The sequence below is a fragment of the Vulpes vulpes genome, chromosome 2 (assembly GCF_048418805.1).
Source record: "Vulpes vulpes isolate BD-2025 chromosome 2, VulVul3, whole genome shotgun sequence".
Taxonomy (NCBI): Eukaryota; Metazoa; Chordata; class Mammalia; order Carnivora; family Canidae; genus Vulpes; species Vulpes vulpes.
In genome coordinates, this window is record NC_132781.1 from 157,479,956 (window position 1) to 157,504,808 (window position 24,853).

A 24,853-nucleotide genomic window follows, 5' to 3' on the forward strand; every position below is an offset into this window, starting at 1 on the left:
TGGCATCAGATCCCACAGGTTGAGGGCTCAGTCCTTTAGGACTGCCTACCCCCCCCTTTCAAATGCTAATTGCAAGGCCTGGTTGTCACCTGTGCTTCTGACCTACTGGCTAGAGAGCAGAGGTTCCTATGAGCCCTTCCTTGGGTTTGATTAATTTGCTAGAGTGGCTTACAGAACTCAGAGAAGCATCTTCCTCCCTAGATTATCAGTTTATTATGAAAGGATGTAACTTGGGAACAGCCAGGTGGAAGAGATGCAGAGGGCAAGAGTCAGATGATCCATGTCCTCTCCAGGAGAGCCTCTTTCCCAGAATCTTCACATGCTCACTAGCCTAGAAGCTCTGTGGACCCCATCCTTTGGAGTTCTTACAGAGGCTTCATTACACAGGCATGACTGCATAAATAATTGTAACTCAATTCCAGCTCTTTTCCCCTCCTCAGAAATCCTGGGGTGGGGCTGAAAGTTTCAACCCTCTAATCTCAGGGTTTGGTTCCCCTGACAACCAGCCCCCCTTCCCCATCCTTAGGTGACCTAGGGGCTTTCCAAAAGTCACCTCCTTAACATAACAAAAGATACCTTTATTATTCTAATCACTTAGGAAATTCCAAGGGTTTTAGAGGTCTCTGCTGGGAACAGAAGACTGAATATAAATTTCTTATTACAAATCACAATATCACAAGCCCATAACACATGGCAGGCACTATTCTATAGCCTAGAGATACACCAGTGAACAAAACAGACAAAATCTCTCCTCTTCTAGGGCTAACATTCTAACAGGGGAGAGCTAGACCACAAACTCATAAACATGGCAATGTCACACGTCAGATGGCAACAGGTGTCACAAGGAAATTCAAGCAGGCCAGGGTGTGCTGAGGATGAGGGTGGCTTGTTAATTTATATGGGACGTCTGGGAAGCCTTCTCTGATAAGGTGGCATTTGAGCAGAAACATGAAGGAAGTGAGGGAATGTTCAGGGCAGATAGCCCAAGGACAGGGCAACAGGAAAGGCAGAGGCCCTGAAGTGGGGGTGTGCTTGGGACAAAGGAACATCAAAGAAGCCAGTGCACTGAGGAAGGAGAAAGAGCAGGACAGCAGCTCAGGGAGGTAAAGGTGAGATGGAGGGTAGGGCTCATGGAGCACCTTGTAGGCCATTGAATGGCTTTTTTTTTTTTTTTTTAACTTATTTGACAGAGAGAGAAAGTACAACCAAGGGGAGTGGGAGAGGGAGGAGAAGCAGGCTCCCCACTGAGCAGGGAGGCCGATGTGAGACTCGATCTCAGGACCCTGGGATCATGCCCTGAGCCACCCAGGTGCCCCTAGCTTTTTTGCTTTTACTCCAACTGAGAAGGGAAGACAGTAAAGTGCTCTTAGCAGAGAACTGATATGACCGTAACTTTTTAATGTAAATAATTATGGGGATTGCTTAACTTGTAGGTCCAGCTACTTCTCTCTAGTGCCCCGAAGAGGAATAAGAGGCCACAGCTATCTAATGGGGTCCAGCATGGGGCCTGGCACATAGTTGTCACTCAGTAAATGCCAGTTACAGGATTCCTGAGGATCCCTGGCTCCAGAGGCATGCCGGCGAGGAATGGCCAATGCTGGAAGCAGGACAGGGCCAGGGGGGTGGCCGCAGACTTCTTAAAGGGAGGACGGTATCAGTGACAAAAGCCTTGTCCTAGCAGCGAGGAGAAGCTGGGGTTTCAATGTCTGCTCTGCTGCACCCTTGCTGTGTGACCTTGAAAAAATCCTTTCCCATCTCTGGGTTCTATTCCTAATACCAGAACACTGGGTAAGGTCATCATCTCTAAGGAGTTTTTAGGACAGTATTTTCAGGACTCTAATTATCATGCTTAAAAAACAAATGGTGGTGGGGATCCCTGAGTGGGCCATCACTCCCCTTCATGTTTAGCGCCTGCCTTTGGGCCAGGGCGTGGTCCTGGAGTCCCAGGATGGAGTCCCACGTTGGTTCCTGGCGTGGAGCGGTTCCTGGCGTGGAGCCTGATTCTCCCTCTGCCTGTGTCTCCCTCTCTCCCTCTCTCCCTCTCTCTCTCTGTGTGTGTCTATCATGAATATAAAAACAAAAAACAAAAAACAAATCGTGGTAAAATACAAATAACATAAAACTTACCATCTTAACCATTCTGTGAGAGTATCTTTCCCCCCTTCTTGTATCCTGGGGAAGCCGTGCTATCTGCAGCCACCAGTGGCCGGCGCGGGCTGGGATCACTTCCAGGAGGAGTAGCTGGGCACTGGACAGCCACCCCACACACACTGTGGCCAAAAGGGCAGGACAGCGTCGGTCCTGGAGAAGAAAGCTGCACCCTACCCCTGGGGGGAACAAGGGAGGAGCTAAGCTTTGTTGAGATGTTTCTTAGCCCCAGGCCCTGGTGATGCTCTATGGCCCATTTAAGTCTTGCTTTACTTCTTTAGAGGTCGACCTGAGGTGGGGAAGGGGGGGTGTTAGGGAGTCATTTTGCAAATGGCCCAGAGAAGTTAGAAGACTTGCTCACAGTAGGTAGTACAGCTGGTCTGTAAGGTTAGAATCCAGATCTGTGTTGAAGTTTCAAACCTTTGCAAGATATCACCACCCTCACATGGCACCTGACCAAGAGCATTCATGGCTGATTACAAACATGCTTATTGTAGTACAGGGAACAGGGCAAACAATTTCTTTACTTTTCCCACTGGGGCCTTTCTCCTTCCACTCACATCCACTTTAGATGGGTGCCCTGAGGCGTCTCCTTCTTCGGTCTTCAATCCTCCTTTTTTATGTTTTTAAAACTTCTTGGCCTCCCACCTCTAGGTCTTAACTGATGAGGGTCTATGGGCCACCCAGTTTCATGGCCAGCTCTACTCTTGGTGGGTGTTCACATGTTGCTGAGTGGAACAGCAAATAATATACAAACCCCTCTGTGTCTACTGAAGATGGCTTCTGTTGGGGTAACATGGCTTGTCTTTATGCTAATAGGCCAGTCCCCTCCAGGAGGAAAAATGAGGGGAGAGAGAGAACTCCAGCTTGCAACAATACATTCAAGTTTTCTTTCTTTTCTTTCTTTCTTTCTTTCTTTTCTTTCTTTCTTTTCTTTTCTTTCTTTTCTTCTTTCCTTCTTCTTCTTCTTCTTCTTCTTCTTCTTCTTCTTCTTCTTCTTCTTCTTCTTCTTCGTTTTTTTTTTTAAGATTTTATTTATTTATTCATGAGAGACACAGAGAGAGAGGCAGAGATGCAGGCAGAGGGAGAAGCAGGCTCCATGCTGGGACTCCAGGATCACGCCCTGGGCTAAAGGCAGGCACTAAACCGCTGAGCCACCCAGGGATCCCCTACTTTCAAGTTTTCAATTAAGAAATGAAGGTATCGGGATCCCTGGGTGGCGCAGCGGTTTGGCGCCTGCCTTTGGCCCAGGGCGCGATCCTGGAGACCCGGGATCGAATCCCATGTCGGGCTCCCGGTGCATGGAGCCTGCTTCTCCCTCTGCCTGTGTCTCTGCCTCTCTCTCTCTCTCTCTCTCTCTCTCTGTGACTATCATAAAAAAAAAAAAAGAAAGAAAGAAAGAAATGAAGGTATCCCCCCAAGCTCAATCTCCAGTTCACTCAGAGGAACAGAGCACCGAACCCACATGATAACAAATAGGAAAAAGTCCATCACCCGCCATGAGATGTACAAACCAAGTCTTCACGTGTCTGCTTGCTCTTTGAATGAGGATGGAGATAGAGATTTATTGGGGGGGTGGTGGTGTAGGTCTGTGTTGGAGGCAGCACGGTGGGCTTTGGGAGCAGTAGAGATCAAAGGTACAACACTCCTGTGGGCTGTTGGTGCCTGCTCTGGGGTACTCTTGGCCTTTTCTTTCTCTTTATAGGGAGGCCCAGCCTGGGATCTGGGGTACCCAGGACTCCAGGGTAACATGAAATCCTCTGATGATTCACAATTATCCTGTCCTTCAGAAAGCCTCATGTCCTATTTATTGAGTGCTAGATATTCAGGATATTTTAAATGACTAAGTAATATATGTGACAGTTACTATGAACCAGGGACTGGGCTAAGTGCTTTGCATTTGTTGTCTTTTAAAAATCATTATTAGGGATGCCTGGGTGGCTCAGCCGTTCAGTGTCTGCCTTCGGCTCCAGGCGTGATTCCGGGGTTTGAGGATAGAGTCCTGCATTGGGCTCCCTCCCTACAGGGAGCCTGCTTCTCCCTCTGCCTATGTCTCGGTCTCTCTCTCTCTGTGTCTCTCATAAACAAATAAATAAAATCTTAAAAAAAAAATTAGGGCAGCCCCGTTGGCGCAGCGGTTTAGCGCCACCTGCAGCCCGGGATTTGATCCTGGGGACCCAGGATGGAGTCCCACGTCAGGCTCCCTGTATGGAGCCTGCTTCTCCCTCTGCCTGTGCCTCTGCCCCTCTCTCTGTGTCTCTATGAATAAATAAAATCTTTAAAAAATTAAAAAAATTATTAAAACATTAAAAAAAGATTTTATTTATTCAATTGAGACAGAGAGATAGATAGAGCATGAGCAGGGGGAGGGGCAGAGGCAGAGGGAGAGGGAGAAGCAGGCTTTTTGCTGAGCTGGGAGCCCAACGTGGGGCTCCATCCCAGGACCCAGGGATCAGTGACCTGAGCTGAAGGCAGACACTTAAGCATCTGAGCCACCTAGGCGCCCCTATTAAAAAAAACAAAGAGTTTAGGGATTCCTGGGTGGCTCAGGGGTTGAGCGTCTGCCTTTCGCTCAGGGCGTGGTCCTGGAGTCCTGGGATCAAGTCTCACATCGGGCTCCCTGCTTGGAGCCTGCTTCTCCCTCTGCCTGTTTGTGCCTCTCTCTCTCTCTCTCTGTCTCTCATGAATAAATACATAAAATCTTTTAAAAAAATTAAAAAAAATTTAAAGGACTTAAAAAAATTTGAGAGAAAGAGAATGTGAGTACAAGCGAGGGAGGGGCAAGAGAAGTAGACTCCCCTCTGAGTGTGGAGCCTGATATGGGGCTTGATGGGAGGATGGATGTGGGGCTCGATCCCAGGACCCTGAAATCATGACCTAAACTGAAGTCAGATGCTTAACTCACTGAACCACCCAGGAGGCCCTGTATTTGTCTTACTTCTCATGATAAGAGGTAGAACCTATTTTTACAGATGAGAAAACCGAGGCTGAGAGAAGGTTAAGTGATTTATTCAAGGTCGTCCAGCTAATAATAAAAGGCAGGGCTGAGATTCAAACTCAGGTAATTGGATCCCAATGGCTGTACTTTGTCCTGAGAGCAAAGAGAGCTCCACTGCCTTGGGAGCCTGGAGGAGGGGTGCCTCTTTCACCCTGGGCAGTGAGAGAAGGCTGCCTGGAAAAGGTGAGGCCTGAGATAACTCTTAAAGCAGGAGAAGGAAGGAACCAATGGACTGAGGAGACTGAGGGTGGTTTGGGGTTATTGCTAGTAGAAGTAGAAGCACTCTGCGGATAGGTCCCAGAGGCAGAAAGAAAATGGCTTTGTTTGCGGGGGATCAAGGTGGTTCCTGAGCTGGGTGTGAATGCAGGATAGAAGCAGAGCCCAGGTTCTGAAGGATCTCCAATTTAGCCTGGGTCCTGAAGACAGTGGGGGAACTTTAGAGGGCTCTCAGCAGGCAAGTTCACAGAGCCAGCTTTGCTTTTGACAGCGCCTCTGGCCACAATGGGGAGGTTGCTATGTTGAAGGACATGTGGCTTATCCGACCCTTGGTTAGATGCCTCGGATTTGTATACCGGCCTTCCCACTTAAAAGTTCTATAGGTTGAGGGGTGCATGGGTGGCTCAGTCAATTAAAGATCTGACTCTACATCTCAGCTCAGGTCTTTTTTTTTTTTTTTTTTTTTTTCCCAACTCAAGTCTTGATCTCAGAATGGTGAGTTCAAGTCCCCTGTTGGGACATGAAGCCTACTTAAAAAAAATAAGTTAGACAGGTTACTTCCTTACATATTTGAGCCTCAGTTTCTTCATTTGTTAACAGGATAAAGTAACACCTTGTATAGTCGTTGAGGTGAATAAGAGTTAATCTCAGCAAACATGTTCAGCAGAGTTGTATCCTGGCACATAGTAGGTGTTTAATAAATACTAGCTGCTCTGTGAGGGGTATTGAGCAGGGCCATGGTTTGGGATAAAAGAACATTTTACATTTTTGACTTGCTCTCTGGAAGCCTCCCCTCATTGATTGCCTAGGGGCAGAATCTTATCAGGACTTTTACATTATTTTGCCCAAGGTCTTTCCGCTTTAAGAGAGATAATACTCACAAAGTGTTTAGCAAAGATCAGGCACACGGTAATCACCTGATGCTTGTAGCTATTATTAAGTTAGAAAATGAAACTGGCTTAGAAAAAGAATAGCAATTAAGCAATTATCAGTCTATTATCACTCTAGTGTAAATGAGAAGCCAAATTCTTTCCTGGGAACAGGTTTTGACTGGGAAAAGGAAGTCTGAGAACACCAGGAAGGAGAATATAGGCAACTGAACCACTTGGGAATTGTTCCTGGAGCCAGTCATGCCTGGAGAAAAGCAGAAGATCCAATCCTAAGTCATTAGATATAACATGTCCAAACGGTTTAAGATTCCAGCATATGAAGAAACTCTTGTCTTCCAGTCTGAAGATGGGGAATGAGGCATATGGAGCTCCCAGGGATTGTCAAGAATTGGGCACCCACTGTGTGTAGAACTTTATGTGAACTAAAAAAAAAAAAAAGAAAAAAAAAGAAGTCAGTAATGAAGAAGTTTAGCAGGAGTCATAACCATGGGAAAGTCTCTTGTCTGTTTTCTGCCTCAGTTTCCTCAGTGCTTCTGTTGTGTGATGGTATTGTGCCGAGCCTCAGTTTCTTCACCTGTAAAATGGGTACTACCTATTTCACAGGACTCTATGAGATAATGTGTATGAAGTGCTCGGTGCCTGGTAGCCAGTCCTACTGGGATCGCCCCGTAGATTCCTGCGATTCCTTTCCACTCCATCACCTGTACCCAGGACAAGGCCCCCGGTCCAGATGGGGTGTGCGAGGAAGGGCTGGGTGATCTTGGTTGGCCCAAAGGGGAGCAAAAGACAAGTGCTATTTTAAGAGCTGCTGGTCAAGGGGTGCCCTAGTAATGGGGCAGGCCTTGGACAAATCCGTCCCCAGAACCCTCAGCCTGGGGCTGGTTAGATGAAGAGCGTCGCAGCAGGTCCCCCCCAGGCGACTTGGGAGTTGGCAAGGCTCCTCCCGGTGAAGGTGGAATTAGGCTCCAGGCTTGGCTCTGCCTCTTCCCGGCTGGGTGACCTTGGGCCAGTCACTTTTCCTCCTCGGGCTTCAGGATGCTCTAGAAATGAGGCTCCTCAGGGTGCTCTAGAAGGAGGCCGAAGTGTCGACACAATGGACGAGAGTGGCGTTGGGGGCCTGCGAGTGCTATTTATTATGCTAACAGATGCACGCAGCGGGTTCCTTTCCAGCGGTTTCACTCTGGTTAAGCGGTTCCTTCCACTGTAAGTGAGGTTTCTCGCCTCACCGCCTCCCGCCCCTGCGGGCAGGGCTCTGCGGACCGCAGGCTCCAGGGCCGTTGCCATTGTTCTTGGAGGCTGGGCGGCAGGGGAGGGCTCCGGCGGGCCAGACCTCGCCTCTGGTCCGCGCCTCCACCCCGCACCCCCGCCGCCGCGAGCCTGGGAAGCCCCCTCGCCGATCTTTCCCGAGGAGGCGAGTCCTCCCCAGAGCTCTCCCGAACGGCGGCCGAAGACGCCCCCGAGCGTCTCCGAAGAATCCCGACCGCTCGCAGTCTCCGGAAAGACCCGAAGGCTCTTCCCACTCTCGGCCTCCCGAGCCGCTCCGAAAAGGCCCGAAGTTTTCCGAGCGGCCGTCCTGCCGGACTGCTGGAGGCGGCCGCAGCGCCATGTTGGATGCTCTGCTCGTTGAGTGAAGAAAATCCGCCGGCATCGCCTGAGCCCCGCTACCGAGAAGGGCGCCGCTTCCCCCGGGGAGGGGGATAAAGACCCCCCGCCGCCGGCCCATGAGGATATTGCCGTGAAAGGTCCGGTCTCTCCGCCTCCTGCCCCCGCCGGGTCCGGCCCCCCCCCTGGGGTCGCGTTGTCACGGAGACCGGCAGCCGGTGGTGCTGGCCCGCGGGGCGGCTGCTGCTGCCGGCGGCGGCGGCGGCGGCGGCGGCGGGCGTGTGTGACCGGCCCCGGCCCCCTCCTCCTCCTCCTCCCAGCCTCCCCCCGGCCCCCCGCTCCCGCCGCCTCCCCGGGTCTGCCCCCATCCCGCCCCCCCGCTGCCCCCGGCCCCTGCACCCCGGCGCGCCCGGTCCCGCTCTGGGGGGGTTGGTGGCTTCGCTTTGCCATGAGTTTACCGCAGAAACCGGCTCTGAAATCAGGCTCAGCGGCTGCAGCAGGAACCGGACCCGGCACCGGAGCGGCGGCGGCGGCGGCAGCAGCGGTACCGCCTCCTCACCCGGCGGCAGCAGCAGCGGCGGCGGCAGCGGCGGCGGCGGCGGCAGCGGCCCCTCCTCACCCGAACATCAGGGCCCTCCAGACCCAGGCGCCCCAACAGTATCCTTTTCACCTTCCTGCCGGCCTTTCGGCTTCTCGCCGCAGCCCCGGGAGTGGGGGTGGGGGGATGGGGGGGGCGGTGGGCCGGCTCCCCGGGGACCCTCCTGCCGGCCGCCACAGCCCAGTCGGGGAAGGGGCTGCTGCCTGAGCCCCCGCAGCCGGCTCGGCCGGAGCTTTCGGGGTGCCCCGGCGGCCGCAGCCCCGCGGGGGACCCCGGGACCCTCTGCAGTACTGTGAAAACTAGCTCGGTTCGGCCTGGCCTCTGCAGCCCTTCCCTTTTAGAGCTGGGGGACCCTTCCCCCCACCTCCTGGCCTCCCCCCGCCCCCCTTTATTAGGCCGAATTGGCTGGTGCCTGGGACCAGCCCTGCAGGGAAGGCTTTTCTCTGTTGTGAGGACTACACCCTCCTCCTGCTCCTCTCGCTCCTGCTCCCCCTGCAGCGGGGCCTGGTGGGCTTCCCTAATTGTTATTATTAGTACATAATAAACTTTATGGGTAGATTTCCTGTCTGAAAGTAAGCTCAGTTCGTTTTTGAGGTAAGTCGGATTTTAAATCTACCGTGAAAATGTACGAAAAGCACCCCCCTCTCTCTCTGGCTAATGTTGTTTAGCGATGCGGGGGGGTGGGGGGGGAGTTGTGATGTGGTTTGTGGTGGAACGCGATCTGAGGAGGAAATGTTACACCGGACGCTTCCCTGTCTTTGACCTTTTTAAAGGAAGAGGAAGTTAACTGACATTACCCATCACCCCCAAAAGTCTCACTTCTTGGAAGGCTTCTGTTACGGATATTTTCAAAGGCTTTAATTTCCTCTTCTTAGGCCTGATGTCTAGAGGGGATCAGGGCTTCTGGAGGACAGTCTGGTATTGAATGTATCTAATTTCATGTTATTTGCTCGATTGTAGAATTTTTGGACAGCTTTGATTGAAAAGACTTGATCACGAGGTATTTTAGTCAGAAACTAGCCGGTGGAGGTAAAACGTTGAATTCATGAATTCCACGGAGATTTAGAAAGGTATTACCTACCTGAGAATAACATTTCGTCATGCACCTTTCCCTCCCCCATCCGTTGTATTTGTGTAAATCAATAAATAACCATTGGCTGTTAGATGTGTTGTGTTTTTGTATTTGTGTCATTTTGTGTTTGACTTCCAGAGAGAGTAGGGTGTTGGAGCAAATAATTGCCGTGAAGTCCACGGATGATTTCACAGTCTGTAGTTTGATTCCTGTCTGTATCGATTACTTTGAGAAGGGAAAGGTATCTCCCTTCTAGAGTCATTTCAGGTCACCCTTTTGGTTTCTGTCAAGTGTCATTTTCTCTGTTCTTTAAATATTGTTATTCAATCCAGGCAGTGTGGCGCAGAGTAAAGATAAATTCCATTCCAGTGTGATGTGTGTACTGATTTCATAATGTTTTTATCCTGCATGATTCTTTTTCACGGATGAGAATGCTTAATGATACCTTAGTGTTGCTCATGGAAAAAGCTGGTTAGTGTTGATCAAGATCCCTAGTTGCTTTACTTTGGGGGGAAAAAAGGGTTGGCTGATTTGCCTACTTCCAGGTGGAGGTCACTGCTGGATCTCTTAAACATATCTTCACTTAATGCTTTGTGAGTTTGAATTCCTTTCTAATTTCAGTCTTTTTTTTTTTTTGGTCTTGATTGCCCATACTTGGTTAGGGCCGTAAGTTTATATACTGTGCCACCAAGTAAATTCTTCATTACTTGTATCTTGGAGCTATTTTGGCAATTAAGCATTGAAAGGAAGCCCATAGTGTGTGTGCTTGATGTACAAAGTGGTAAGTGACCAGTACTTCACCAAGCACTTGGAGCTTTATTTGGACGCAAAGAGCTGTGATTTAAGTGTTCACGTGTGCTTTTTCTCAATTCATTTCACAAAGGAAGGACTTCTACAAGCTCTGAGTTGGTTGCAACACAGAAGTAGTTACCAGTACTGCAACAGTTGTTAAAGGGCATACATTTAAGGTGTAATTTCCGGTGGCAATGATACTTACACCCATTTGTAGTAATGTGGGATAGTTGGTTTTATGTGGCTTTAAGATTTTACATGGTCTCATGTCATAGAATAGATTAAAATTCTTAATGTATTTCACAATTCTGTTATCTTAATGCTTCACTCACTGAGGTTTTGATTAGTGAAATCTAAAGGTTTGGTAGTAAATAAGGTATAGGTTACAGATTTCATTAGAACATACTAATGATGAAATGTTACGAGTGGTAGTGGGGAATAGGTTAAGATGGATTGAAACAGCAATTTCTGCTTTTCTACCCAGAAGGAGTGTGGGAATTGGCATTTGTTTGATGAAAGTAGTCATCATGTGATTAGTTGATACACACGAAGCTTTGAGACTGAGGTGCAAGACTGGAGTTGCTTTTTTCTATGGCTTGGTTAAATCTCCGGTTCCTCAAAATATATGGGTACAATTGTGTTTGAATTGAATTAATAAATTCATACAGTTTTTTAACTTTATGAAAATATTGGAAGGAGAGTCACCTGACAGTGTTTTTGGTTTGTACTTTGTGTTTAAGTGACAAATTAGAAATGGAGAATGTTGGCAATAATAAATTGAAATATAGAGCGGAACCTACGTCTAAGCATCATTATTGCATGGCGGGCCCATAAAGCCATTTCAGTTTCAGGTAGAGGCCTTTGACTGCAAAGAGACAGAGAATGGGGCCTGGCAAGGAATGGGACATGATGGAGGGTGGCAGGGCTGGTGGGGGATGAAAGAGGATAAACCCTACTGTGAAAAGTGCTACTGTGAGGGAGGAATATGCTTAGAGTTTTTATAACGTAAACCAATATGAATAGTTTATGAAATTGGCACTTCAAGATACTTGCCTTGAGATATGCTCTCCCCAGCTTCCCAGTATGAGCTTCTGAAGCTCTGTTTGAGCATTTTAAAAGTGATTCTTAACCTTTTCTGGGTAACAAATAACTTTGACATTTTGATGAAAGCTTTTAGACCCTCTCCACAGAAAATCGTTGCTTAAATTTTCAGGGGGTTCTTGGGCCCCTGTTAAAAGCCTAGCCCTTTAGATGGAAATTGCTTACCTTTCAGATTAATTAAAGATAAATGAGTTTGAATTTAGGTGCCCAAATAGTTCTGACTTAGAGCAATTTTGCAGTCTGTTATGAATACACAGTGTTCTATTTATATGGAAAGACTTCAGGGTGTAATTTCTCTCCGAGTTGCTGACACTTCTGGGGAGTCTAGTTACTGTTTTGGGGCAACCAGTTTGGTTAAAATCAGGGCAGTGGGTTCTTTGAAGGAACTAAATTTGGTAAAGGCCTGTGGCAACAGGAAAATGACCTGTGTCCTCAGCTATTTTGTCTTGGATATGATATATTAAAAACAAATATACCCATTGAGGGTTTTTTTGTATTTAATTCTTTTTTTTTTTGTTTTCTATGTTGATTTTCAGTTTTATAGGTTGAAGCCATAACATTTATTTTCCTCTTTTTTGCCTCTTGACCAAAGCTAAATCTGCATGTTAATAGTATTCATTATTGAGTGCCTACTGTTCTAGTACCATACATGCATCATTTTATTTAGTTTTTTTTTTTTTTCCTTAGTTTTCACAAGAATCCTAATAAGGTAGGTACTGTTTATATTTTACAGATGAGGAAACTGAAGAGTGGAGAAGTAATGTTCCCAGGGTTGTCCATCTAGTTAGTGGTGGTCTACAGCTCAGACCGTGGTATGATTGGCTCCAAAGCTCATGAATGTCCTTTCTACTATGCCTTGTTACTTCTTTGTTTTTAAAGATTTTATTTATTTCTTCATGGGAGATAGAGAGAGAGAGAGAGAGAGGCAGAGACACAGGGAGAGGGAGAAGCAGGCTCCATGCAGGAAGCCCTATGTGATGGGGATCCCTGGGTGGCTCAGCGGTTTGACGCCTGCCTTCGGCCCAGGGCATGATCCTGGAGACCCGGGATCGAGTTCCACATCGGGCTCCTTGCATGGAGCCTGCCTCTCCCTCTGCCTGTGTCTCTGCCTCTCTCTGTCTATGAATGAATAAATAAAATTAAAACAAAAAACAAAAAACAAAAAAAGGAAGCCCAATGTGAGACTCTATCCCGGGACTCCGGGATCATGCCCTGAGCCAAAGGCCAAAGGCAGAGGCTCAACTGCTGAGCCATCCAGGTGTCCCTGCCTCGTTACTTATTTCTTACCAAGTCGGCATATGAGACTGGGAGGTAGTTAGGGTAAGGTCTTTATGCGGTACAGAGGCTCTGTGGAGTCATTTAGAATATTATGATACTGTATCTTGTTTTAATTAGTTCGTAGCCACATATTGCAAGACATGTATGTTATTTTTACCTCATTGACTCTTAAAGCATTAGAATAGGCCTGCACATTTGATTCAGTGCATGTTTCTGCTTGTTCAGAAGTTAGCAAGGCCTCTAGCAAAATACTGTTGTAACTAGCAGCTAGAACTCTGTAGCTCATGAAGCGGCCAGCAGTCTTTCCACTCCTATGCCCCACCATCAACAGAAATGAATGTATGTTCTTAAGGGTAGATTCTCTTCTAGGAAGGAGATGGGGAGACTGATGGAAGATGAAGATTAGGAAGGAAGAATGCTACTCAGCTACCTGAATCACTGCTGCTGCTATTCCTTGTCCTAGGCTTCTAGGTCTTAAAGTGAGGTCTTTTCTGTCAAACTGAGGTTAAACCACCGAAGGACTGATATGTTTTTTTTTTTCTTCCACGTTGGAGCTTTCTTTTCTTTCTTTTGTTAAAGATTTTATTTATTTATTCTTGAGAGACAGAGAGAGGCAGAGGGAGAAGTAGGCTCCCTGCAGGGAGCCTGATGTGGGACTCAGTCCCAGGACTCTGGGATCACGCCCTGAGCGGAAGACAGACACTCAACCGCTGAGCCACCCAGGTATCCCTTATAGACACTTATTAATGTATTCTTTGTCTGATGGTCAGTGACATTATAAGCATACTAACATGGATCATGGGGAAGGCAACTTGATTGTATAAGAGGCTTCTGGGTTTTGGCTTATTAATGTTAGATTTAGTCAAACAGACTGAAATGCCTCTATGACTTGGGTAGTGAAGATCGTGGCATGGCTTGAGACCATAAAATAAGGTTGCTATGGCCAGCCAGATGGTGGCTTGCTCTGTTTGATGATATAGTTAGTTCATTATGAGAATGAAGGAAAGGAAGTTCTGGAATAAACTCTTGTAATGAGATACAATCTATTTTTACTTTAGGAGTAATAATTTGACCTAATAGGAAACTTTTCCTGGTTTTTTAGCCAGGTGCCTGACTTCTAGCAGTGTATAAACTGCGGCTGAGATTAAATCGATGAAATATTGCGAGATCCCAGGCTACTTCTGAATTCTCAAATGGTTCCTAGTTGTTTGGCTTGCTGCCAACGAGGAGTTTTTCACTCTCTTGTAGCCTTAGCTGAAATTTGAGACAATTTTAACTATTTTAAGTACATTTGAAATTTGTCAGTTTTTATGACTTTATTAACTAGTGGTAGTTTTGTCCTTTTTCAAGCCCATGTGTGTTCCCTCTTAGGAGATACTGAATTCAGTCAATATAATGTAAGGTCCATAAAGGCAGAGAATTTTGTCAGTTTTGTTTGTTGTTGAATTGCTAACCTCTAGAGCAGTACCTGGCAAATAAGAAGTCTATAAATATTTGTCTATAAATATTTGTTGAAATGTCTGGGAATCAGTTTTAAGATAAGTTTAGGGCTAATATAGATGGCATCACAACTCACATTTAGCATTCAAGGCTGCCCTAAAATTGTTTTGCGTTGATGTGTAATTGAAATGTTGATAGTTTCATAATTTTGTTTGATATGGAATAGCATTGACCTAGTTTACAAAGTCAATGTCATCTATGTGGCTGAGTTACCTTTGAAGTATAGATACTGATGATTAATTAGCGTTGGTATGAGACCAAAGAGGAAAAACATTTATAGTCAAATGCTACTATTAAAGATTTTGTTTTATGATTATAAGAACTAACATACAATTAAATCAGGATTACAGAAAAGTTAAAAGTCACCCATAGTCTTAATATGTAGAGATAACCACTGTTAACATTATCATGTATTTCTTTCCTGCACTTTTTTCTATGGCCTTTATTATTTATTTTTATTTTAAAAAATATCTATCTATCTATCTATCTATCTATTTTTATTTATTTATTTATTTATTTATTTATTTATTTATTTATAATAGACATATATAGAGAGAGACAGAGAGGCAGAGACACAGGCAGAGGGAGAAGCAGGCTCCATGCACCGGGAGCCCGATGTGGGACTCGATCCCGGGACCCCAGGATCATGCCCTGGGCCAAAGGCAGGCGCCAAACCGCTGCGCCACCCAGGGATCCCCTATTATTTATTTTTTAAAAATATTTTACTGGGGATATTTTACTTATTCATGAGAAACAGAGAGAGAGAGGCAGAGACATGGGCAGAGGGAGAAGCAGGCTTCTTGCTGGAAGCCTGATGTGGGACTCCATCCTAGGACCCCGGGATAATGACCTGAGCTAAAGGCAGATGCTCAACCACTGAGCCACCCAGGTGCCCCTCTTTGGCTTTAATGGGCTTAAATTCTGTCCTTCTGTTATAACATAACTTAAGGTCAAATTACATATATAAGAATAAAAAAAATCATCTTGATAATTGTATTGCTGTAAAATGTCCTTTGGAGTGACAGCAGTGTTTGTCTTGATCTGCCTTATCCTGGCAGGGTCTCCAGTGTTTCTGTCACTGCAGAGGAAACAGAGGGACTGGGGACAGGATGAGACTACGCATATAATTTTGTGTCTTGCTTGCTTTGTTACTTAACTATCTGCTAACAGTAACTAGGCCTTAGAAAATAGCATATAAGAAACAGAATTTGAACTGAAAGATGAATTTAAAATATATTAAAAATAAGAGCTTAAGACTACAGTTGTTTGGATGGGTAGAGGGAGTGGATTGTGGTAATGATAATTAGCATGAGCAAAGGTTTGGGCTTGAAATAAGCTTTCTATATGCTGGGTTGTGAGGATCCTCATTAGTGTGCTTGGAGTGGAGGATTATTGTGGTAGAATATTTGAAATAATGGATCCATATTGTAGGGGGCTTTGAATCCATACATGAGAAGGTTAGGCTTCATTTATGTGAAGCTGTTACTTTTCTTTTTTACTAGCTTTATTGAGATAGAGTTCACATGCCACAGAAACCAAGTTCACATATCACCCATTCAGAGTATACTATTGAGTGGTTTGGAGTTATATTCACAGTTGTACAGCCATCACCAAAATCAATTTTAGAACTTGTCTTTTTTTTTTTTTAAGAATTCATTTATTTAGGAGAGAGAGAGAGAGGCAGAGGCAGAGACATAGCCAGAGGGAGAAGCAGGCTTCATGCAGGGAGTCCGATGTGGGACTTGATCCCGGGACTCCAGGATCACACCCTGGGCTGAAGGCAGGTTGTAAACCGCTGAGCCACCCAGGTGTCCCTCAATACTTTATTTTTTTTTAATTGCTGTATAATTTCACAAATATCACATTTTATTTATTTGTCAGTTGATGGATATTTGGGTTGTTTCAACTTTTTTTTTTAAAGATTTTATTTTTAGGGGATCCCTGGGTGGCTCAGCAATTTAGCGCCTGCCTTTGGCCCGGGGCGCAATCCTGGAGTCCTGGGATCGAGTTCCGCATTGGGCTCCCGGCATGGAACCTGCTTCTCCCTCTGCCTGTGTCTCTGCCTCTCTCTCTCTCTATGTCTATCATGAATAAAGAAATAAAATCTTTAAAAAAAAGATTTTATTTATATTAGAGCAAGATCAGGGGGGAGAGAGAAGGGAAAAGCAGACTCCGAGCTGAGCAGGTAGCCTGATGCAGGTTTGGTCCCAGGACCCTGGGACCATGACCTGAATTGGAGGCAGAGGCTTAACAGCTGAGCCACCCAGGTGCCCCATCAACTTTTTGACTATTATGAGTAATTATACTATGAATGTCTTTGTGTGGATGTAGGTTTTCATTTCTCTTGGGTATATACATTGGGATACAGTTGCTGGGCTTTATAAGGTAACTCCATGTTTGTTTTATTTTGTTTTTAAGATTTATTTATGAGAGAGCCTACACACATAAGAGCAGAGGGTGGCAGAGGTAGAGGGAGAATCTCAAGCAGATTCCTCGCTGAGTGTGGAGCCTGTTGCTGGCAGATCTCAGGACTCTGAGATCATGACAGAAGCCAAAATCAAGAGTCAGACACTTAACTGGCTAAGCCACCAAGGTGTCCGAAGGTAACTCCAAGTTTAACATTTTGAGAGACTGCCAAAGTTTATCCTAAGTGACTGCACCATTTTACATTCGTATCAGCAAAGTATGAGGGTTCCAACACTTGTCATTATCTTTTTTATCATAGGACATCCTAGTGGGTGTGAAATGATAGCTCATTATGGTTTTCATTTGCTTTTCCTTGATTGCTAATTGAGTATTTTTTCTTGTGTTTATTGGACATTTGTCTTTGGAGAAATGTCTGTTCAAATCCTTTACCCAGTTTTGTTTCCCCTCTACCCAGGTTTTTAATGAGGTTGTCTTTTTATTATTGAGTTGTAAGAGTTCTTTATCTATTCTGGATCCCAAGTCCCTTATCTACAACATTTACAAATATACATATTTTTTATTATTTTAAGATTTTATTTATTTATTTTAGCAAGAGAATGAGAGAGCATGCAAGTGGATGAGGAGCAGAGGGGGAGGGAAATGGAGGAGGGAAGAATCTCAAGCTGAGTATGGAATTTGACCTGGGGCTCAGTCCCTCAACCCTGAGATCATGACCTGAGCTGAAACCAAGAGTTGGACAATTAACCTGACTGAGCCACTCAGGGGCCCGTGTGTGTGTGTGTGTGTGTGTGTGTGTGTGTGTGTGTGTGTGTATTTTAAAGATTTATTATTTGAGAGGGAGTGCTTGTGTGCCCACAAGGTGGTGGTGGTAGGATGGGTGGTAGTCAGGGCAGAGGGAGAAGGAGAGGGAAAGAGAATCTCAAGCAGACTCCCTGCTGAGTACAGAGCCCTGCCCTACATGGGGCTTGACCTCATGATCCTGAGATCATGACTTAAGCGGAAATCCAGAGTTGGAAGCTTAACTGACTGAGCCACCCACACACTCCTACAAATACTTTATCCCATTCAGTGGGTTGTCTTTTCTTCCTCTCTCTCTCTCTCTCTCTCTCTCTCTCTTTTTACAGATTTTATTTTTAAGGAATTTCTTTTTTTTTTTTTTAAAGATTTTATTTATTTATTCATGAGAGACACAGAGAGTGGGGCAGAGACATAGAGACGTAGGCAGAGGAAAAACAGGCTTTCTGCAGGAAGCCTGACGCAGGACTTGATCCCAGGACCCCAGGATCATGCCCTGAGCTGAAAGCAGACACTCAACCGCTCCCTGAGCTACCCAGGCGTCCCTTTAAGGAATTTCTGTACCCAGCTTGGGGCTTGAACTCAAAACCCCAAGACCAAAAGTCACATGCTCTACTGACTGAGCCAGCCAGGTGCCCCTCACTTTCTTGATGGTGTCCTTTGGATTTTTTTTTTTTTTTTTTTTTTTTTTTTGGTCACTTGTGCTTCCTTAGTGTGTCTAAAAAGGCTTTCCTTAACCCAGGGTCACAGAAATTTACTCTTTTCTAATTTTAGCTCTTAAATTTAGATCTTTGATCCATTTTGAGTTAATTTTTGTGTATGCTGTGAAGTAAGGATCCAGATTTATTCTTTTGCTTGCGACTATCCAGTTGTTTGAGCACTATTTGTTAAAAGAATATTTTTTGAATTATCTGGGCACTTTGTCAAAAATCAGTTGTGTTCTGTTTTTGTTTTTTATTTACTGGGAAACTGACATGATGGAAACTGTTATTGAAAATTTGTTTTAAAGAAAAAAAAGAAAATTCGTTGAGTGCAGCCCTGGTGGCTCAGCGGTTTAGCGCCCCTTCAGCCCCGCGGGATGTGATCCTGGAGACCCAGGATCAAGTCCCACGTCGGGCTCCCTGTATGGAGCCTGCTTCTCCCTCTGCCTGTTTCTGCCTTTCTCTCTCTATGTCTCTCATGAATAAATAAATAAAATCTTAAAAAAAAAAAGAAAATTTGTTGAGGTCTGCAGATTGAAATAAGGAACAGGAAAGATTAAGAGACTAGCAGTGATATCACAGAATTACATTTGAAGTTTTATCAACCGGGGTAGCCTGGGTGGCTCAGCAGTTTAGTGCCTGCTTTCAGCCCAGGGCCTGATCCTGGAGACCCGGGATCGAGTCCCACGTCGGGCTCCTTGCATGGAGCCTGCTTCTCCCTCTGCCTGTGCCTCTGCTTCTCTCTCTCTCTCTCTGTCCCTCGTGAGTAAATAAACAAAATCTTAAAAACAATAAATAAAGTTTTATCAACCGGGCAGCCTGGGTGGCTCAGTGGTTTAGTGCCGCCTTCTGCCCAGGGCATGATCCTGGAGACCCGGGATCGAGTCCCATGTTGGGCTCCCTGTATGGAGTCTGCTTCTCCCTCTGCCTGTGTCTCTGCCTTTCTGTGTGTCTCTCATGAATAAATAAATAAAATCTTTAAAAAATAATAAAGTTTTATCAACCATTAAGTATTTGAGATTTAGTAAGGTGTGCTATTTATAAAATATGGCCTACTGAATACATGAACTTTGATCATTTTCACCTTTTGTATAATGCCTGAAAAACAGGAGAGCTACTTAAAAGAGATTTTGCCTATCTCTATTATTAAGATAATTTTCTATGAGGCTGTGATATGTGATAGCTTTGTGAAAAATAACATATGGGCATTTGATTATTTTGCTGTGCTGTGAAGAATTGAAATTGTAAGTTACAAATTCCTGGGTTATTGTATTTCACATAGAATATTAGTTCTGCCTAGAGCATTTATATAATTTTCAAGATAAATTTGATTTTTTTTTGTTTATTAGGCTATATCCTCAAGCTATCCTAATGTGTACATTTTTTTTTTTTTAAAGATTTTTTATTTATTCATAGAGACAGGAGGGGGGGGCGGGCAGAGACACAGGCAGAGGGAGAAGCAGGCTCCACGCAGGGAGCCTGATGTGGGAATCGATCCAGGGTCTCCAGGATCATGCCCTGGGCTGCAGGCGGCGCTAAACCGCTGCGCCACCAGGGCTGCCCTAATGTGTACATTTTTATAAAGAAATAAAATTGGAAAAAAAAGGAAAATTGGGAAATAGTGCTCACCGCTAGCAGGATTCTTTCTATGACTGAGGAAAAGACCACATTAATGAAGAGGCTTTTTATAACCTTTCAAGTCTCTGCCTGTCCCTGCCCCTCTCTGTATGTCTCATGAATAAATAAAATAAAATCTTTAAAAAACAACAGCAGTAGGTTGTTTTTTTTTTTTTTTTTTTTAAGATTTATTTATTTATTCATTAGAGACAGAGAGAGGCAGAGATACAGGCAAAGGGAGAAAGAGGCTCCATGCAAGGAGCCTGATGTGGGACTTGATCGTGGGACTCCAGGATCAGGCCATGGGCTGAAGGCGGTGCTAAACCACTGAGCCACCCAGGCTGCATGCAACAGGGTTTTGGATGAAAATTTTCTACACACATACACATGCAACGTCTCTTCAGTGACTTGAAATATAGTGTGGGAATGGGGTTGCTGATTTTTTTTTTTTAATTTTTTTTTTTTAATTTTTATTTATTTATGATAGTCACACACACAGAGAGAGAGAGGGGCAGAGACACAGGCAGAGGGAGAAGCAGGCTCCATGCACTGGGAGCCCGACGTGGGATTCGATCCCAGGTCTCCAGGATCGCGCCCTGGGCCAAAGGCAGGCGCCAAACCGCTGCGCCACCCAGAGATCCCGGGGTTGCTGATTTTTTAAGATTATCTGTACTTTTTGGGGATTCCTGGGTAGCTCAGCGGTTCTGCGCCTGCCTTTGGCCCAGGGCGTGATCCTGGAGTCCCGGGATCAAGTTCCGCCAATATTGGGGAAATCTTTTTTTTTTTTTTTTTTAAAGATTTTATTTATTTATTCATAGAGATGCAGAGAGAGAGAGGGAGGCAGAGACACAGGCAGAGGGAGAAGCAGGCTTCATGCAGGGAGCCTGACGTGGGACTCGATCCAGGGTCTCCAGGATCATGCCCTGGGTTGCAGGCAGCGCTAAACCGTGCGCCACTGGGGCTGCCCTATTGGGGAAATCTTAAAAAAAAAAAAAAGTCTCAACAATATTAAACAAGTACTTGAGGTCTTTAAAAAATTATGTAGGTAATTAAGACCTACTTCCTTGACATATTTAATGAGCTAAGCTAAAGAGAGGCATACTAATTTATAAAACTTGAAAAGTAGAGATATCTTTTTTTTTTAAGATTTTATTTATTTATTCATGAGACACACACACACACACACACACACACAGAGAGAGAGAGAGGGGAGAGAGAGAGAGAGAGAGAGGCAAGACACCGGCAGAGGGAGAAGCAGTCTCCATGCAGGGAGCCTGACGGGGGGTCTCGATCCTGGGTCTCCAGGACCATGCCCTGGACTGAAGGGGACGACGCTAAACCGCTGAGCCACCGCTGAGCCACCTGGGCTGCCCTATTGTTGAGACTTTGAGGCTATTATATCATGCTCATCTGATAGTTCCAATATTATATTGTTGGTCTTTTTTAGAAATATTAGAATTTGGAACCAGTCCAACTTCCTCAGGTAACTGCTGTGTTTCAAAAGTAGACAGTGGAGTACTTGACCTTAGCTTATTACCTTTTGTGTTGTGACTGGGTGAGTGTACTTGAATGTGGTACGTTTTGGTCAAGGCAGTGAGAGCTGAATACTGCTTTGGAAAGTCAATGATTTTATTCTTGAGTTTCTTCTGAAAGTCATAATTAAAAGATGCAAGCATGTTAGTATGTATTGCCTTATTTTCCATTTTCATAATCTTTCTTGGGATCTCTGGTCAACCTTTCTGGTCCCTTCCCCCCAGAGGCATTTTTTTCCTGAGGTTGAGGGACATGCTGGTGACTTTCCAAAGCATCAGGTTTGTGCATAAACTGATTTGAGATCTTTATTTATTTATTGTAAAAAAAGATTTATTTGATGCAGAGAGAGTACACAAGCAGTGTGAGAGGCAGGCTCCCCACTGAGCAGAGAGCCTGACATGGGGCTTGATCCCAGGACTCTGCGATCATGACGTGAGTCCAAAGCAGATGCTTAACCGACTGAGCCATCCAAGTGCCCCTGATTTGAGATCTTTAATATCAGAATGCACTTTGACTTACCAGTAGCGTGACCAAAGATCTTTCTTCTGCAGTTGTGGTATGGATGCTAAATTATGTATTCATCCTATCTAGTAACCATTATATATAGTTTAGAAAATTAGCAGTCTTTATGCTACATTTTTTTTTCCTTTATGCTACTTCTAGATGCGTTCCTAAAATACTTTGGAAAGCAGCAAAACATTTTATACCCCTTGTTCTAGCAATTTGCATTTGATCTTGTAGTTATAAAGGTCTCTGACGTTAGCATGTGAACTAAGTAGGAGCAAAGTATCCTTAGCCTCCTTAATACAAAAAAAGAAACTACTTGAACTGATTTTAGACCTACAGAAAACTTGACAAAATGGTAGTAAGAGTTCTCTTCAGCCCCTGTCTCCTTCCCCTATTGTAAACATCTTTCATTACCACAATATAATTATCAAATACAGGAAGTTAACATTGATACATTATTATCAACTAAAGTGCAGATCTTGTTCGAGTTTTTAGCAGTTTTTCCACTGTTCTTTTTTCTGTTTCAGGACCGCACATTGCATTTGGCCATTATTTCTCCTTAGCTCCTCTAGACTGTATAATTGTTCCTTTATTTAATCCTATATTTATCAAGTCTGCCCATTCTTTTTGTGAAATTGAGGGCTTTGGTCTGTTCATAAGGGTATCATGTGTCAAAGTTGGTGTCAATGATAAGGACAATTGTGAGAGCACTCCAGCTCTCCAACATAGCCTTCAGAAACCTATTGCTGTTCACCCTTCCTAATTTTTCTTGAATATTTGGAGAGAAGGGTAAATTTTTTTTTTTTTTTTTGTATTTTAGAATCATATTTATGAAAGTAGCATAGTTACTATTCAGTTGAACGCTCAACTGAAGGGAACTGGTTAACCTGTAGTGGCAAGGTTAGAATGCTGAAGGGAGAAGGAAAGAAAATAATGGAATCTTGAGATAAGAGAGGAAGTAGAAAACAGAAGGAAAATTTTGGTGATTGTTTTGACTCCACAGATTAGGTTAATAGTTCCTGATGCTTAGTAGACACACAATAATTTAAGTGGCCAAAGAAGGAAGTGTTAATTAACTGCATGTGTTAGCTGTTGATGGAGCTACAAAAGAACCCTGAAGTGGGGTCTCTGCCTCTTAGGTGCTTCAGTCAAACAGAGAATTTAAGGTGTTTTCTAAATGGACATAGGAGATCAGAGACCTGAGAGATCAATGAGGAATGGAGGAGTTAGGAAGTAGGATTTGAGTAGATGGAAGAGGAGGGACATTTACAGTTGAGAGAAAAATACATTTATAGCAGTTAGGAAGTGTGGTAGATGGTAGTCAGAAGACATGCTTGACTAAAATGGAAAACCGAATGTGCAGTACATGTGACAGTTTTGGAAACTTTTGGATATCTGTTCTTTTATCTTGTAGCAAACAGTTTTTGCAAACCTGACACATACGAACACTTTTGGTTCTTGGAGGAAGATGAAGTTGGTGCTGGATGGATTGAGATCCATACGAAGCATGAAGACTAATATGCTAGGCTCACTGCAGGCTTTCTGAGATTTTGCTGATATACATCTAGTCTAGAGGGAGATGAAAGGGAAAGGGTGATTTTATAATGAAAACTCTCAAAGAAAGCTAGAGATTTGAGTATCCTTGGTGAAAGAATGAGAAGAGCTAAAATTACTCTAAGGCTTTGAGACTAGAAAATGATACTGTTTGTGATCAAGTAAGAAAGATGTAGGAGGGGACGCCTGGGTGGCTCAGTGGTTGAGCATCTGCCTTTGGTTCAGGGCATGATCCCAGGATATGGGAATGAGTCCCACATCAGGCTCCCTATATGGAGCCTGCTTCTCCCTCTGCCTGTCTCTCATGAATAAATAAATAAAATCTTTTTTTTTTTAAGATTTTATTTATTTATTCATAGACACACACACACACACAGAGAGAGAGAGAGAGAGAGGCAGAGACACAGGCAGAGGGAGAAGCAGGCTCCATGCAGGGATCCCGATGTGGGATTCGATCCCGGGACTCTAGGATCGTGCCCTGGGCCAAAGGCAGGCACTAAACTGCTGAGCCACCCAGGGATCCCCCCCCTTTTTTTTTTTAAAGAAAGAGCTTAAGAGGTGGGTGGAGGAGTAGGAGGGACAGAAGCTGAGGGAGAAGGAGAAAGAGAGTCTTAAATGTGCAGCCCGACTGGGGTGGTGGTGGTGGGGTGGGTTGGTTGGGGGGAGGGTGCTCAAGCTCAGGACCCTGAGATCATGACCTGAGCTGAAATCAAAAGCTGATGCTCAACTGACTGAGCCACCCAGGCACCCCTAAGTTCACATTTTTAATGAAAGATCTTTATTTTTTTATTTTTATTTTATTTTTTAAGGATTTTATTAATTTATTAGAGAGAGAGAGGCAGAGAAACAGGCAGAGGGAGAAGCAGGCTCCATGTAGGGAGCCTGACGCGGGACTTGATCCCAGGACTCCAGGATCACGCCTTGGGCCGAAGGCAGGTGCTAAACCGCCAAGCCACTCAGGGATCCCCTTAATGAAAGATCTTTATATGCTGATTAGGAATTCAGCATAGCATGATAAACTCATTGTTACCACTCTTGATTGGTAAATTTTAAGCAGAAGAAAAGAACTGATGTTTCAGTTGGCCAAGCTTTTCCTCATTATTGTGGGTTGACTTATAATTTCTTATGCTTTTTGAAATAGTGAAAATAGCTTGTGGATGATGACTTTCTGGACCTAAGGAGACTGGCTTACAAATTGGGAACTGCTTAGTTCAATATTTGTACTACCTGGGAACTTATTCATATGGAGTGTTAAAACAAAGCAGAGTTGGGATACTTTCTCCATAGGTTTGTTTGTTTGTTTGTTTAAGATTTTATTAATTTATTCATGAGAGACACAGGGAGACAGAGAGGTAGAGACACGGGCAGAGGGAGAAGCAGGCTCCATGCAGGGAGCCAGATTTGGGACTCGATCCTGGGTACCTAGGATCACGCTCTGGGCTGAAGGTGGCGCTAAACCTCTGAGTCACCCAGGCTGGCCTCTCCATAGTTTGGTTTGTTTGTTTATTTACTCCATAGGTTTAA

General features: G+C 44.7%; 1 protein-coding gene and 1 long non-coding RNA gene across 48 annotated transcripts in view; both read left to right on the forward strand.

Moving 5' to 3' along the window:
• The first annotated feature begins 8,023 nt into the window (after positions 1 to 8,023).
• Positions 8,024 to 24,853, forward strand: part of EIF4G3 (eukaryotic translation initiation factor 4 gamma 3) — a 333,558-nt gene continuing 316,728 nt past the window's right edge. For 30 of the 47 annotated variants that reach the window (XM_072750903.1, XM_072750897.1, XM_072750907.1 and 27 more), the window contains exon 1: positions 8,166 to 8,511. In XM_072750903.1, the coding sequence (XP_072607004.1) occupies positions 8,303 to 8,511 (209 nt within the window). In that variant the 5' untranslated portion in view covers positions 8,166 to 8,302. Of the gene's footprint in view, positions 8,512 to 24,853 lie in introns of all 47 variants that reach the window. The other 17 variants (XM_072750923.1, XM_072750927.1, XM_072750930.1 and 14 more) reach the window with 8 other exon arrangements.
• On the forward strand, positions 9,009 to 9,615 carry LOC140597998 (uncharacterized). Its single transcript, XR_012000146.1, has 2 exons — positions 9,009 to 9,046; positions 9,413 to 9,615. It is a non-coding gene; the product is annotated as an uncharacterized lncRNA (long non-coding RNA).